Raw genomic sequence first — 13581 nt, forward strand, 5'->3', positions numbered from 1 at the left:
TTCATTTCCAAGGTAAACCATTCAATATCACGGTAATCCAAGTCTATGCCCCAACTAGTAACGCTGAAGAAGCTGAAATTGAACAGTTCTATGAAGACCTACAATACCTACCAGAACTAACACACAAAAAGATGTCCTTCTCATTATAAGGAACTGGAATGCAAAAGTAGGAAGTCAAGAAACACCTGGAGTAACAGGCAAATTTGGCCTTGGACTACAGAATGAAGCGGGGCAAAAGCTAATAGAGTTCTGCCAAGAGAACGCACTGGTCATAGCTAACACCCACTTCCAACAACACAGGAGAAGACTCTACACATGGACATCACCAGATGGTTGACACTGAAATCAGACTGATTATATTCTTTGCAGCCAAAGATGGAGAAGCTCTATACAGTCAGCAAAAACAAGACCAGGAGCTGACTATGGCTCAGATCATAAACTCCTTATTGCCAAATTCAGACTGAAATTGAAGAAAGTTGGGAAAACCACTAGACCATTCAGGTATGACCTAAATCAAATCCCTTATGACTATATAGTGGAAGTGAAAAATAGATTTAAGAGACTAGATCTGATAGACAGAGAACCTGATGAACTATGGATGGAGGCTCGTAACACTGTACAGGAGACAGGAATCAAGACCACCCCCAAGAAAACGAAATGCAAAAAAGCACAACGGCTGTCTGAGGAGGCCTTACAAATAGCTCTGAAAAGAAGAGAAGCCAAAAGCAAAGGAGAAAAGGAAAGATATAAGCATTTGAATGCAGAGTTCCAAAGAATAGCAAGGAGAGATAAGAAAGCCTTCCTCAGTGATCAATGCAAAGAAATAGAGGAAAAGAACAGAATGGGAAAGACTAGAGATCTCTTCAAGAAAATCAGAGATACCAAGGGAACATTTCATGCAAAGATGGGCTCGATACAGGACAGTAATGGTATGGACCTAACAGAAGCAGAAGATATTAAGAAGAGGTGGCAAGAATACACAGAAGAACTGTACAAAAAAGATCTTCATGACCCAGATAACCACAATGGTGTGATCACTCACCTAGAGTCAGACATCTTGGAATGTGAAGTCAAGTGGGCCTTAGGAAGCATCACTTTGAACAAAGCTAGTGGATGTGATGGAATTCCAGTTGAGCTATTTCAAATCCTGAAAGATCATGCTGTGAAAGTGTTGCACTCAATATGCCAGCACATTTGGAAAACTTAGCAGTGACCACAGGACTGGAAAAGGTCAGTTTTCATTCCAATCCCAAAGAAAGGCAATGTCAAACAATGTTCAAACTACCGCACAATTGCACTCATCTCACATGCTAGTAAAGTAATGCTCAAAATTCCCCAAGCCAGACTTCAGCAATATGTGAACTGTGAACTTCCTGATGTTCAAGCTGGTTTTAGAAAAGGCAGAGGAACCAGAGATCAAATTGCCAACATCTGCTGGATCATGGAAAAAGCAAGAGAGTTCCAGAAAAACATCTATTTCTGCTTTATTGACTATGCCAAAGCCTTTGACTCTGTGGATCACAAGAAACTGCGGAAAATTCCGAAAGAGATGGGAATATCGGACCACCTGACCTGCCTCTTGGGAAACCTATATGCAGGTCAGGAAGCAACAGTTAGAACTGGACATGGAACAACAAACTGGTTCCCAATCAGGAAAGGAGTACGTCAAGGCTGTATATTGTCACCCTGCTTATTTAACTTATATGCAGAGTACATCATGAGAAACGCTGAGCTGGAGGAAGCACAAGCTGGAATCTTGATTGCCGGGAGAAATATCAATAACCTCAGATATGCAGATGACACCACCCTTATGGCAGAAAGTGAAGAAGAACTAAAGACCCTTTTGATGAAAGTGAAAGGGAAGAGTGAAAAAGTTGGCTTAAAGCTCAACATTCAGAAAACTAAGATCATGGCATCTGGTCTCATCACTTCATGGCAAGTAGATGGGGAAACAGTGGAAACAGTAGCTGGCTTTATTTTTCTGGGCTCCAAAATCACTGCAGATGGTGATTGCAGCCATGAAATTAAAAAATGCTTACTCCTTGGAAGGAAAGTTATGACCAACCTAGACACCATATTAAAAAGCAGAGACATTACTTTGCCAACAAAGGTCTGTCTAGTCAAGGCTATGGTTTTTCCAGTGGTCATGTATGGATGTGAGAGTTGGACTATAAAGAAAGCTGAGCACAAAAGAATTGATGCTTTTGATCTGTGGTGTTGGAGAAGACTCTTGAGAGTCCCTTGGATTACAAGGAGATCCAACCAGTCCATCCTAAAGGAGATGAGTTCTCGGTGTTCACTGGAAGGACTGATGTTGAAGCTGAAACTCCAATACTTTGGCCACCTCATGCGAAGGGTTGACTCATTGGAAAAGACCCTGATGCTGGGAAAGATTGAGGGCAGGACGAGAAGGGGACAACAGAGGATGAGATGGTTGGATGGCCTCACCGACTCGATGAACACGGGTTTGGGTGCACTCCGGGGGCTGGTGATGGTCTTGGAGGCCTGGCGTGCTGTGGTTCATGGGGTCACAAAGAGTCGGACATGACTGAGCAACTGAACTGAACTGAACTGAAGTACCGAAAATATTTAGTTGAAACCCAAATATTAATTCACAAAAATGAACCTATATCTATCAGATTTATATTGCCATATCACTCTACCACCCTTTAACTTCCACTTTACCTTAAAAGCAATTACTAAAAAATAAAAGCCAGCAAAGTTACTGACACAATGCAAACTTCACAAAACTTAAGTTCATCAATTTGAATAAAGGTATTTATTAATAAAAGGGTTTATTTTACTGAATAAATGCTTTATGAAGGAATAGTTTAGGCTTATTCTCATCTATTTTGTGTTTATTTTCTTCTATCATGTTGACAATGTAATTCCCTATGAACACATACTTTATCACCTTTTAAAGCAAGCTAATAAAAAATTAAAATATTTTCAAAATAATTTGGGACCCCAAAGTCACTACTATTTTAATCATAAATGTATTTATTTCAAAGTCTGTAAAAGAATATTTGCCTGAGGCAAAAACTCAGAGGCGTATTTATTAGCTTTGTGTTCTGGATAATCAAAATGTACTTTTTTCAGCTGGCTTTCTATCAATATGCTCTGGTGCCATTTATTCAGCTAGCATGGATTGGAGAATATCCACTGATTTGGTAAAATATCTTTATAAAATCACCCGTTACTAACAGAATGGATGGACTATGAATCAAATAATATTTTCTAAAACCTAGCTATATGTATATATGTTCAGTCACTCAGTAATGTCTGACTCTTCCTTTAGTGACCCCAATGACTATAGCCCACCAGGTTCCTCTGTCCATGGAATTTTCCAGGCCAAGAATGCTGGAGTGGATTGGCATTTCCTGTTCCAGGGAATATTCCCGACCCAGGGACTGAACCCAGGTCTACTTCGTCTCCTGTATTGGCAGATTCTTTACCACTGCCACCTGGGAAGCTACATGGGATGAAATGTTAATTTACTTACCTCTTCAGATTTCTTCTTTAGCTGTTTTTCAAACTTTTCTTTATTTCCTTCCAATTGGTTCAAATGCAAGGCAAGTTCTTCCTTACAAATTTCCAATGCTGAATCTAGTTGTCTGACCTAAGCAGCAAAAAGGAAAAAAGAAAAATCAACTAACACTAATGAATGCTTATGATATGCTCAATATTTTACAGTTATCTCCTAATGTTACCTCACTACCTCAACCAATGAATATATAGTCCAACTTAAGATATAAAGCACTATTAAACAAGAGATTTATTTAGAAAACTAATTATTACTGCAAACCAGGAAGCCAGAGACTGGAGTCCTGAAGAATAAACAGCCATGAACAAGTGAGGAAGGGCATTTAGGAAGAGCAAAAATACATTCAGAGACAAGGCACTGTGAAAAGGAGTAGTAAGAAGTTGGCAGGAGCTTAGGGTACCAATGGAGAAGGCACTGGCAACCCACTCCAGTACTCTTGCCTGGAAAATCCCATGGACAGAGGAGCCTTGTAGGCTGTAGTGCATGGGGTTGCTAAGAGTCGGACACAACTGAGCGACTTCACTTTGACTTTTCACTTTCATGGATTGGAGAAGGAAATGGCAACCCACTCCAGTGTTCTTGCCTGGAGAATCCCAGGGATGGGGGAGCCTGGTGGGCTGTCGTCTCTGGGGTTGCACAGAGTCGGACATGACTGAAGTGACTTAGCAGCAGCAGCAGCAGCAGCAGCAGCAGCAGTAGGGTACTAAAAGCATGAATTTGTAAGAGAGGGGTATTGGAGAGATGAGACTGGCAAAATAGACTGGGGCCAACTGTCAAGGACCTGTAGGCCAGGCACCCTAAAACATTTTCTAAAAAGGTAAGCAGTATTTAGACCTATTCCTTAAATTCCCTTGATCAAAAAAAATAATAGAGTACAAACTGGTGTATTGTACTAAAAATACTATGGTGTGAATATTCTGAAGTCACTAAGAAAATGAAATGTTTGTCAGCTAAGAAAAAAAAATAAGAAGGAGAGGGCTATTTTTCCTTTCAATTACTTAAAACATGCTTAGAAAGGCAGCCATGTAACTTGGTTCAAGTGTTCATAAAGCTGTAAATGCTTCATGCTACTGTAACCTTAAATAGCAAATGAGCAAAGAGCAACTCAAAATTCAGCAAATTTCTTTCAGAATCTGCCTATATACTCCATGTCCCCCATCTGTTAATGAGATTCATTCTTTTCTTGATTCCTTCTTTTCATTATTGTAATTCTGAGTTTCTTGGGAGAGATTTTTTTTCTCCTCAATGCTAATAGCCTTTTAATAAGCAGTCATGAAAGTGTGAAAGAAATTTCAGCAAAATAAGAAAAAATAGAAAACTGCTCCCTCTTGCAGATAATATTCTACATCATGAAATTATCCTTACAACTTTTATTTCTAAAAGGAGGATCTTGAAAGACACACAGTTGCCAAAGCCTGTCCCTATAGCTTGTGAATATAACAACAGCTTAAAAGTGTGTAATTCTGAATAATTATCTTTGTTAATAAACTGCTTTAAATTGTTTTATGAAGGTATAACTATTTACAAGTTTTATTTCTTAAGCATGAGAATGAGCATTGGTACTTGTATCAAATTCTACACACAGGAAAAAGAAATCTGTCAGAATATCACACCTGATAAAAATTAGCAATGCAAAAACTTCTTTGGGCAAGATTCATCACTGGATTTTAAAAACTATTGACTATAAGCTTGTTGAGAAACACGGCTTTCAACATGGGCTCCAAGAATCATCCCACATACTGCCTATTAATTATAAAGGAAAAATTGTGCCCTGAAAATGGTGAGATCTGGCAGTAAACTTTACATAAGTGGTCAAGGGAATTCCCTGAAAGTCCAGTGGGTGGGAATCTGTGCTTTCATTGCCAAGAGCCAGGGTTTGATCTCTGCTGGGGAACTAAGAGCCCATTAGCTGCACAGTACAGTCAAAAAGAAATAATAATAATGAGGAGAAAACATTGGATATATAGTAATTACTTAGCAAACTCTGAGTAACTTAGTATGTGCTAAGAATTTTATATCCTCATTTTAATTAATCCTCAAAGCCACCCTCTTCTAGTGCATTGTTATTCCTATTTTAAAGATGAAGAAGTTAAAGTTCACAGAGTTTAAATAACCAAGCCAAGGTTACAGTCAGTTAGTAAGCACACTGAAGCCAGAAATGAAACCCCAGTTAGCTTAGCCCCAAAGCCCATGCCTTTAACCATAAGGATATATATACTGTTAATAGCAACAAAACTCTATTTTACTCAGAAATTCTGGATTTATCCCCTATTTAATCATATAGCACAACTAGTAAAAAGAAGCAAAACTCTACTGTTTGTAATTTCATCTCTCTTCACTTCCTTTGTTAATATTTTACTGGCAATTTTAGTAAATGCCTACAGTTAAAAAAAAAAAGTTTTTGGTAAAACAAAAAAACAAGTCTTAAGGCAAAAAGAAAGGAGGTTAGATAATCTATAAACTAGGTTGTGATAATCTTACAGATAATATTATAGAAAAACTATAAACTAATTATCAAATAATTAAGATCATAAGTCTCAACGAAAAAATATACTACTTAAAGAAACTAAGTTCATTCATTTAGGTAAAATTTTTACTACTTTATTCATTTTTAAGTAAAAGATTTTTACAATTTATAGAGTAAACTAAAAAGCCACAGGAATGTCTCTATTAATAAAAAAAATTAAAAGAAAAAAAATTTTATTCAAGTATTAGTATACTAGCCTTGATCGTTTCTTCAGATACTTGGTTCTGTAATGCTTTCAAAGCTTCATCTTTCTTCATATTTTCCTTTTCCATTTCCTAAAAACATACAGATTGGTAGCAGAAAATAAGTAAGTGTATAAATATTTTAGCATTAGTAACAAGTTGTTAAAAAATTGATTCAATTAGAATTAAAGGAATGTTAAAAATACATAAGCTTAAAATATCAATCAACTTTTAAAGAGCACTTTTATAAAGATGATTTTACCCCTTTGCTTTCTGTCAAGAGTCTGTCTAGTGATTCAAGATGATGTTGTTTACATATTATATCTTGCTGCAGCACAGACATAGTCTTTTCTTGTTCTTTAAATTGTTGTTCTTTTTTGTCTAGTTGAGATTCAAGCTAAAAACACAAACAGGGTTTATTAATTTTCATGTTAACTTTTTAAAAATCTAAAACATTTTAAATACAGTCTGTTCTTCAACAAAGTAGGTTTAAACTGCCTGAGTCCACTTATACATGGATTCTTTTCAATAAATGTGTACTACAGTACTATACCACCAGAGGTTGTTTGAATCCACAGATAGGAACCATGGATAAGAGGGCTGACTATAAAGTTATACGTGGATTTTCAACTGTGCAAGAGTTGGCACCCCTAACTGTCACATTGTGCAAAAGTCAAATGTACACACAAAATATACTCACATGTTATATTACTATTGAAATTACATAAATGATTGCATTTTGCAAAATTTCCTTTAGTTTCCCTCCTTTTAGAGAAGAAATAAAATCACAAATCCAGGTCTTATTCTTTTCCTCCCTCACCAATACTATACTGAAATTGTTTTGTATCATTCTCTACTGTGTTTCAGCTTCATGCATGTTTTCCGTGCTTTTAACTACATATGTAGACCCATGAACATAATGTAATTTTCTGTTTTGAAAATTCACATAGACAATATCAACACTTGTTCCAATTTTTGGCAACTAGTTTCTTTCACTTCATATTCTTTTAGGGCTTCCTTGGTGGCTCAGTGGTAAAGAACCCACCTGTCAATGCAGGAGGCATAATATTGTTATAATATTGTTTTAAATATTTATCCATGTATCCATATACAGACCTAGTTCAAATAACAGAATATTCCATTATAACAACAAACTACAGCTTGTTCACTCCTCTACTTGGGAATAGTTAGTATTCTTTTTCACTACAATGATAATGTTACAGTAACAATCTTTGTATGTATCTCTTTATGTACATGTATTAGAGTTTCTTTAGACCATACCACCTAGAAGTGGACTTCCTGGTTGTAGGATATGCACATTTCTAACTTCACTAGTTATTTCTTTACAAAGGGTATCAAAATTAATACTTTCATTAGAAATGTTTGTCTTTACAACTTCACCACTAACAGACTGTTGTTATCAAATATCCAAAAGTTTCGTGAAGACAAAATATGAATAAACTGATATGTTTATATGAATATTTGTATATATTATATAAAATATATAAAAATCATTCCTATGTGATACATGCATACATATACACTATAAAAACAGAGCAGCAACAAGTTAGCTAAAAATTATTAAAACCAAAGAACTGTGAAATGGAAACACTCAAATGAAAATAAATAACACATCATAAATTAGAGGAACAGGAAGAAAAAAGACTGAAGTGAACAGAACATAAGGGACCTGTTGGACACTGTCAAGCAGACCAAGGTGCACATCACAGAAGTCCCAGAAGGAAGGACAAAATTCAATAACCTCTCATGATAAAAACACTTAACAAATTAGGAACAGAAGGAAACTACCTTCACAAAATAAAACCCTTAGATGAAAAACCTACAGCTAACACAGTCAATGACGAAAGACTGAAAGCTTTTCTTCTGTGCTCAGGAACAAAAAGGGATGCCCCTCTCACCACTTCTGTTTAACAGTCCTGGAAGTTCCAGCCACAGGAATTAAGCAAGAAAAAAAAAGGCATACAAATTGGAAAGGAAGAAGTAAAACTATCTGCTGGCAGATGATATAATCTTATATATACTGTAAAAAAACAAAACTTAAAGATTTCACACAATAAATCTACTAGAACTGATAAATGAAATCAGAAAAGCAGAGGATATAATTTAACACAGAGAAATCAGGGGCATTTCTGTACATGAACAATGAACAATCTGAAAAGAAAATTACAAAAACAATTTCTGTTATAGTAGTATCAAAAAGAAAAAAATACTTAAGAATTAACCAAGGAGGTAAAAGAGTTGTACAATGAAAATTACAAAACACTGATGAAAGGAATTAAAGAAAACATAAGTCAAAGTGTTAGCTGCTCGGCCGTGTCTGACTCTTTGTGACTCCATGGACTGTAGCCAGGCTCCTCTGTCCATGGAATTTCCCAGGCAAGAATATTGGAGTGGGTTGCTATTCCCTTCTTCATGGGATCTTCCCACCCCAGGGATCAAACCTGAGTCTCCCATAATGCAGGCAGATTCTTAACCACTTGAGCCACCAGGGAAGCCCCAAAGAAAACATAAATAGAAACATATTCCATGTTCACAGATTAGAAGATTTAATACTGTTAAAATGTCAGTATTACTCAATATAATATAATCTCTTTTAAAATCCCAAAGACCTTTTTTTCTGAAACAGAAAAACCCACCTTAAAATTCTTATGAAATCTCAGGGGACCATGAACAGCTAAAACAAACTTGAAAATGAACAAAACTGGAGTATCCTCACTTCCTGACTTCAAACCTATCAATATTACAAAGCTACAGTAACAAAACCAGTGTGAAGTGGGATAAGACAAATATATACACCAATGGAATAGAATCAAGAGCCCAGAAGTAAATACTCACACATATGGTCAAATGATTTTGACAAGGGAGCCAAGATCATTCAGTGTGGGGAAATGACAGCCCTTCCAACAAACGGTGCAGATAAAACTGGACATCCACATGCAAAAGAATGAAGTTAGACCCTTACCTAACACCACACATAAAAATTAACACAAAATGGACAAAAGACATAAATGTCAGACATTAAAAACAAGAAGTCTTGGAAGAAATCTTGTAACAAAAGTTTCATGACATTTGATTTAGTAAAAATTTCTTAAATATGACACCAAAGATGCAGGCAACAAAAGAAAAAATAGACAAATTAGAATTCATGAAAATTCTAATATTCTGTGTACCCAAAGACTCTCAATAGAGTAAAAAAGAAACCAACAGAATGGCAGACTATTTGCAAATCATATATCCAGTCCCATCACTTCATGGGAAATAGATGGGAAAACAGTGGAAACAGTGTCAGACTTTATTTTTGGGGGCTCCAAAATCACTGCAGATGGTGACTGCAGCCATGAAATTAAAAGATGCTTACTCCTTGGAAGAAAAGCTATGACCAACCTAGATAGCATGTTCAAAAGCAGAGATATTACTTTGCCGACTAAGGTCCGTCTAGTCAAGGCTATGGTTTTTCCCGTGGTCATGTATGGATGTGAGAGTTGGACTGTGAAGAAGGCTGAGCACCGAAGAATGGATGCGACTGAACTGTGGTGTTGCAGGAGACTCTTGAGAGTCCCTTGGACTGCAAGGAGATCCAACCAATCCATTCTGAAGGAGATCAGCCCTGGGATTTCTTCGGAAGGAATGATGCTAAAGCTGAAACTCCAGGACTTTGGCCACCTCATGCGAAGAGTTGAGTCACTGGAAAAAGACTCTGATGCTGGGAGGGATTGGGGGCAGGAGGAAAAGGGGACAACAGAGGATGAGATGGCTGGATGGCATCACGGACTCGATGGACGTGAGTCTGAGTGAACTCCGGGAGCTGGTGATGGACAGGGAGGCCTGGCATGCTGCGATTCATGGGGTCGCAAAGAGTCGGACACGACTGAGTGACTGAACTGAACTGAACTGAATACCTGATAAGGGATCAATATCAAGAATATATAGAGAAGTCCTGAAACTCACTAACAGTATAAAAGCAACCCAATTTTTAAAATGGGCATCACTGAATACACATTTCTCTAAAGATAGGGACTGGCTAACAAAGACATGAAAAGATTCTCAATATCACTGATCATTAGGGAAATGCAAATCAAAATTACAGTGAAATGCCACCTCACACTCATCAGGATTGTTGTTTCCTAGTTGCTAAATTGTATCCAACTCTTTGTGATGCCATGGATTGCAGCAAGCCAGGCTTCTCAATCTTCCACTATCTCCCAGAGTTTGCTCAGATTCATGTCCATTGAGTTAGTGATGCTATCAAACCATCTGATCCTCTGCCACCCACTTCTCCTTCTGCCTTCAGTCTTTCCCAGAATCAGAGTCTTTTCCAAGGAGTTGGCTCTTTGAATCAGACAGCCAAAGTATTGGAGCTTCAGCTTCAGCATCAATCCTACCAATGAATATTAAGGGTTGACTGCCTTTAGGATTGACTGGTTCAATCTCCTAAAGAATATTATTCCTGGATATAAAATTTTAGGTTGACAATTTTTCTCTAAGCAGTCAAAAAAATATGTTCTTCAGTCTTCTAACCTTGACAGTTTTTTATTTTTGATGAGAAGTCTACAGTAATATTAATCTTTGTTCCTTTATATGCAATGTGTTATTTATCTCTGACTGCTTTCAAGATTTTCAGCAACCATTTTGATGTGTCTTCCATTTTGATATGTCTTGAAGTTATTTTCTTTGCTTCTGGTCCCATCACTTCATGATAAACATATGGGGGAAAAAGTGAAAACAGTAACAGACTTTTATTTTCCTGGGCTCCAAAATCACTGCAGACAGTGACTACAGCCATGAAATTAAAAGATGCTTGCTCCTTGGAGGAAAACCTATGACAAACCTGGACAGCATATTAAAAAGTAGAGACATCACTTTGCCAACAAAGGTCCATATACTCAAAGCTATGGTTTTTATAGTCTTCATGCATGGATGTGAGATGGACCATAACATAAAGAAGACTGAGCACTGAAGAACTGATGGTGAACTGTGGTTCTGGAGAAGACTCTTGAGAGTCCTTTGGACAGCAAGGAAATCAAACCAGTCAATCCTAAAGGAAACCAATCCTGAATATTCATTGGAAAGACTGAAGCTGAAGCTCCAATACTCTGGCCACCTAATACAAAGAACTGACTCACTGGAAAAGACCCTGATGCTGGGAAAGCTTGAGAGCAGGAGGAAAAGGGGACAACAGAGGATGAGGTGGTTGGATGGCATCATTAAGTCAATGGATGTGAGTCCGAGCAAACACCACGAGCTAGAGAAGGACAGGGAAGCCTGGTGTGATGCAATCCACGGGGTCATAAAGAGTTGGATACGACAGAGTGACTGAACAACAACAAAAATCCTCTTTAAGCTTATTGAATGTATAAATTTATTTCCTTTACAAGTTGGCAAAATTTAATCATTCCTTCAAATATTTTTTGTACCAGTCTCATTCTTCTCCTCTTTGGTACTCTGGTGACATAAATGTTAGACCTTCTGATATTATTCAACAGGTCTCTAAGGCTATGTTTGTTTTTTTCCCAAATTTTCTTTCTCTCTGTTGCTCAGACTAATTTCTATTGCTCTATAAGCTTATAGCTGTATGTGTTAAATATTAATACATTCTGCTATTAAACCCATCCAGACTCTCTTTTATTTAGTCTTGTGCTTCTGGTCTCACACTTCCTTCTTTACTTTCGTTTTTGCTCTTCACTTTTAACCCAAGATCAAGAGAGCTTCTACTCAACCAATATTCAGGCAAATGATATCTCTAGTGGAAAAAGAGTTACAGAATCACTCTAGTTTGATAATGTCAAAAAATAATGACTAAAACAAATGCCAGGAGTACTAAAGGACAAGCATTGTAAAATGATCTAGAAGTAATGGGATTCTAACTATAGTACTTACTACTAGCTTTTCTATGTCTTGTTTCCTAATATATTTAAATAAAAAAAGCTAAGTTAGTAATGTTTAAGATTTTCAGATTTCATATTCTAAATATATATTACATTTATTATAAAAATATAATTAATATCTTACTCTTTCAATCTGCTTTTCCATCTCTTTATGCTGGTCAAGATGAATTTTCTTTGCCTTTTCAAAAGCTAAACAAATTTTCTCGTGCTCTGTATTTATGTTGGTTTCCAGGCTCCTAATCTTTTCATTCTTTTCCTAGAAATACAAAAACACTTTAAAAGAATATAATTAAGAACTAGTTTTTCATAAAAGCACATTAGAAAAAAAGTATATTAGTAAAGCATAAAATTTATTATACTCTATTCTTTAAAGAATCACAATAGTCAATGCCAAGCTTTAAGAATATTTCAATAATTATAAAAACAGACAAAGTAGTTATTTTAAAAACTGTATCAAAATAAGATCAAACTATTTAAAAATTCGTGAAACATCAAAGAACTACTACCAGTTCCTTCAATTCTACTAAAATAAAAATAAGAAACTTTAGATAACAACTTTCCATATTAACTTAAAAATACAGAACTAAAAACTGAAAGAATCTGATATAATTTATACTTTCCTACATGGTATATTTTAGAATAATTATACTAAAACAAATATGTTGTTACAAATTAAGTTCCTTAAAGACACAGTAAATTTGTAGCAAAAAAAAAGGTAATTTTTACCATAAGTTCCTGTTCCAGTTCTGCATTTTTTGCAGCAATGGAGGAATAAGCAACTATTTTTTCTTCTAGCTGTTTTTCTAAAGTTAAAAGTTGAGAACATTTCTTTGTCATCTGAAAACGCATTGAAATAAATTTAAAATTACTTAAAAAAAATAAATGACAATTCAGAAGAAAAACAGTGAAGGGAAGAGCAGAATATGACACATCCTATTCCATTAATTCAGACAACTATGTTCAAACAGGACCACACCCAACCCATTTTGTAAAAGTAGCCGTTAAAGACTGAAATTAGTACAATAAAATGTTAACAGCAGTATTTCTACTGGTAGAATTACCAATGTTTTATTTTCTTTTTTGTCCCTTTCTGTATTTTCAACAAGACTGTGCTAATATTTTAATTAAAAAAAAGTTATTAACCCTAGTACCTGACACGTTTCCAAGTAAGCTGATGGCTGTAATTATCAACTGACTCTCTTTTCTGTTATTGACATAAGTTCCTATCCCACAGGTCTTATCCCTAGTCTTGGCTATAGACTTTAAGATGAGAAATCAGCGCCCTCCAAAAAAAAAAGCGCCCTCCAAAGAGCGGCAACCTGTGATTTGAAGGGTGACTGTAGAATATACACATGTGGTCCTAGTACACAATTACCTAATAAGGCATCCTTGTTCTGTTCTCAGTGGAAATGAAGATCAGAT

At 36.1% G+C, this 13581-nt stretch overlaps 1 protein-coding gene across 1 annotated transcript in view; it reads right to left on the reverse strand.

Moving 5' to 3' along the window:
- The window catches only part of CCDC18 (coiled-coil domain containing 18), a 103201-nt gene that overhangs the window by 45244 nt on the left and 44376 nt on the right, over window positions 1-13581 (reverse strand). The window contains exons 12-16 of the mRNA XM_068964764.1: window positions 12886-12996; window positions 12284-12415; window positions 6516-6650; window positions 6269-6346; window positions 3503-3619 (exon numbers count right to left, since the gene is read on the reverse strand). Coding sequence (XP_068820865.1) covers window positions 3503-3619; window positions 6269-6346; window positions 6516-6650; window positions 12284-12415; window positions 12886-12996 — 573 coding nt within the window. The remainder of the gene's footprint in view (window positions 1-3502; window positions 3620-6268; window positions 6347-6515; window positions 6651-12283; window positions 12416-12885; window positions 12997-13581) is intronic.

This window comes from Capricornis sumatraensis, chromosome 2 (genome assembly GCF_032405125.1).
Source record: "Capricornis sumatraensis isolate serow.1 chromosome 2, serow.2, whole genome shotgun sequence".
Taxonomy (NCBI): domain Eukaryota; kingdom Metazoa; phylum Chordata; class Mammalia; order Artiodactyla; family Bovidae; genus Capricornis; species Capricornis sumatraensis.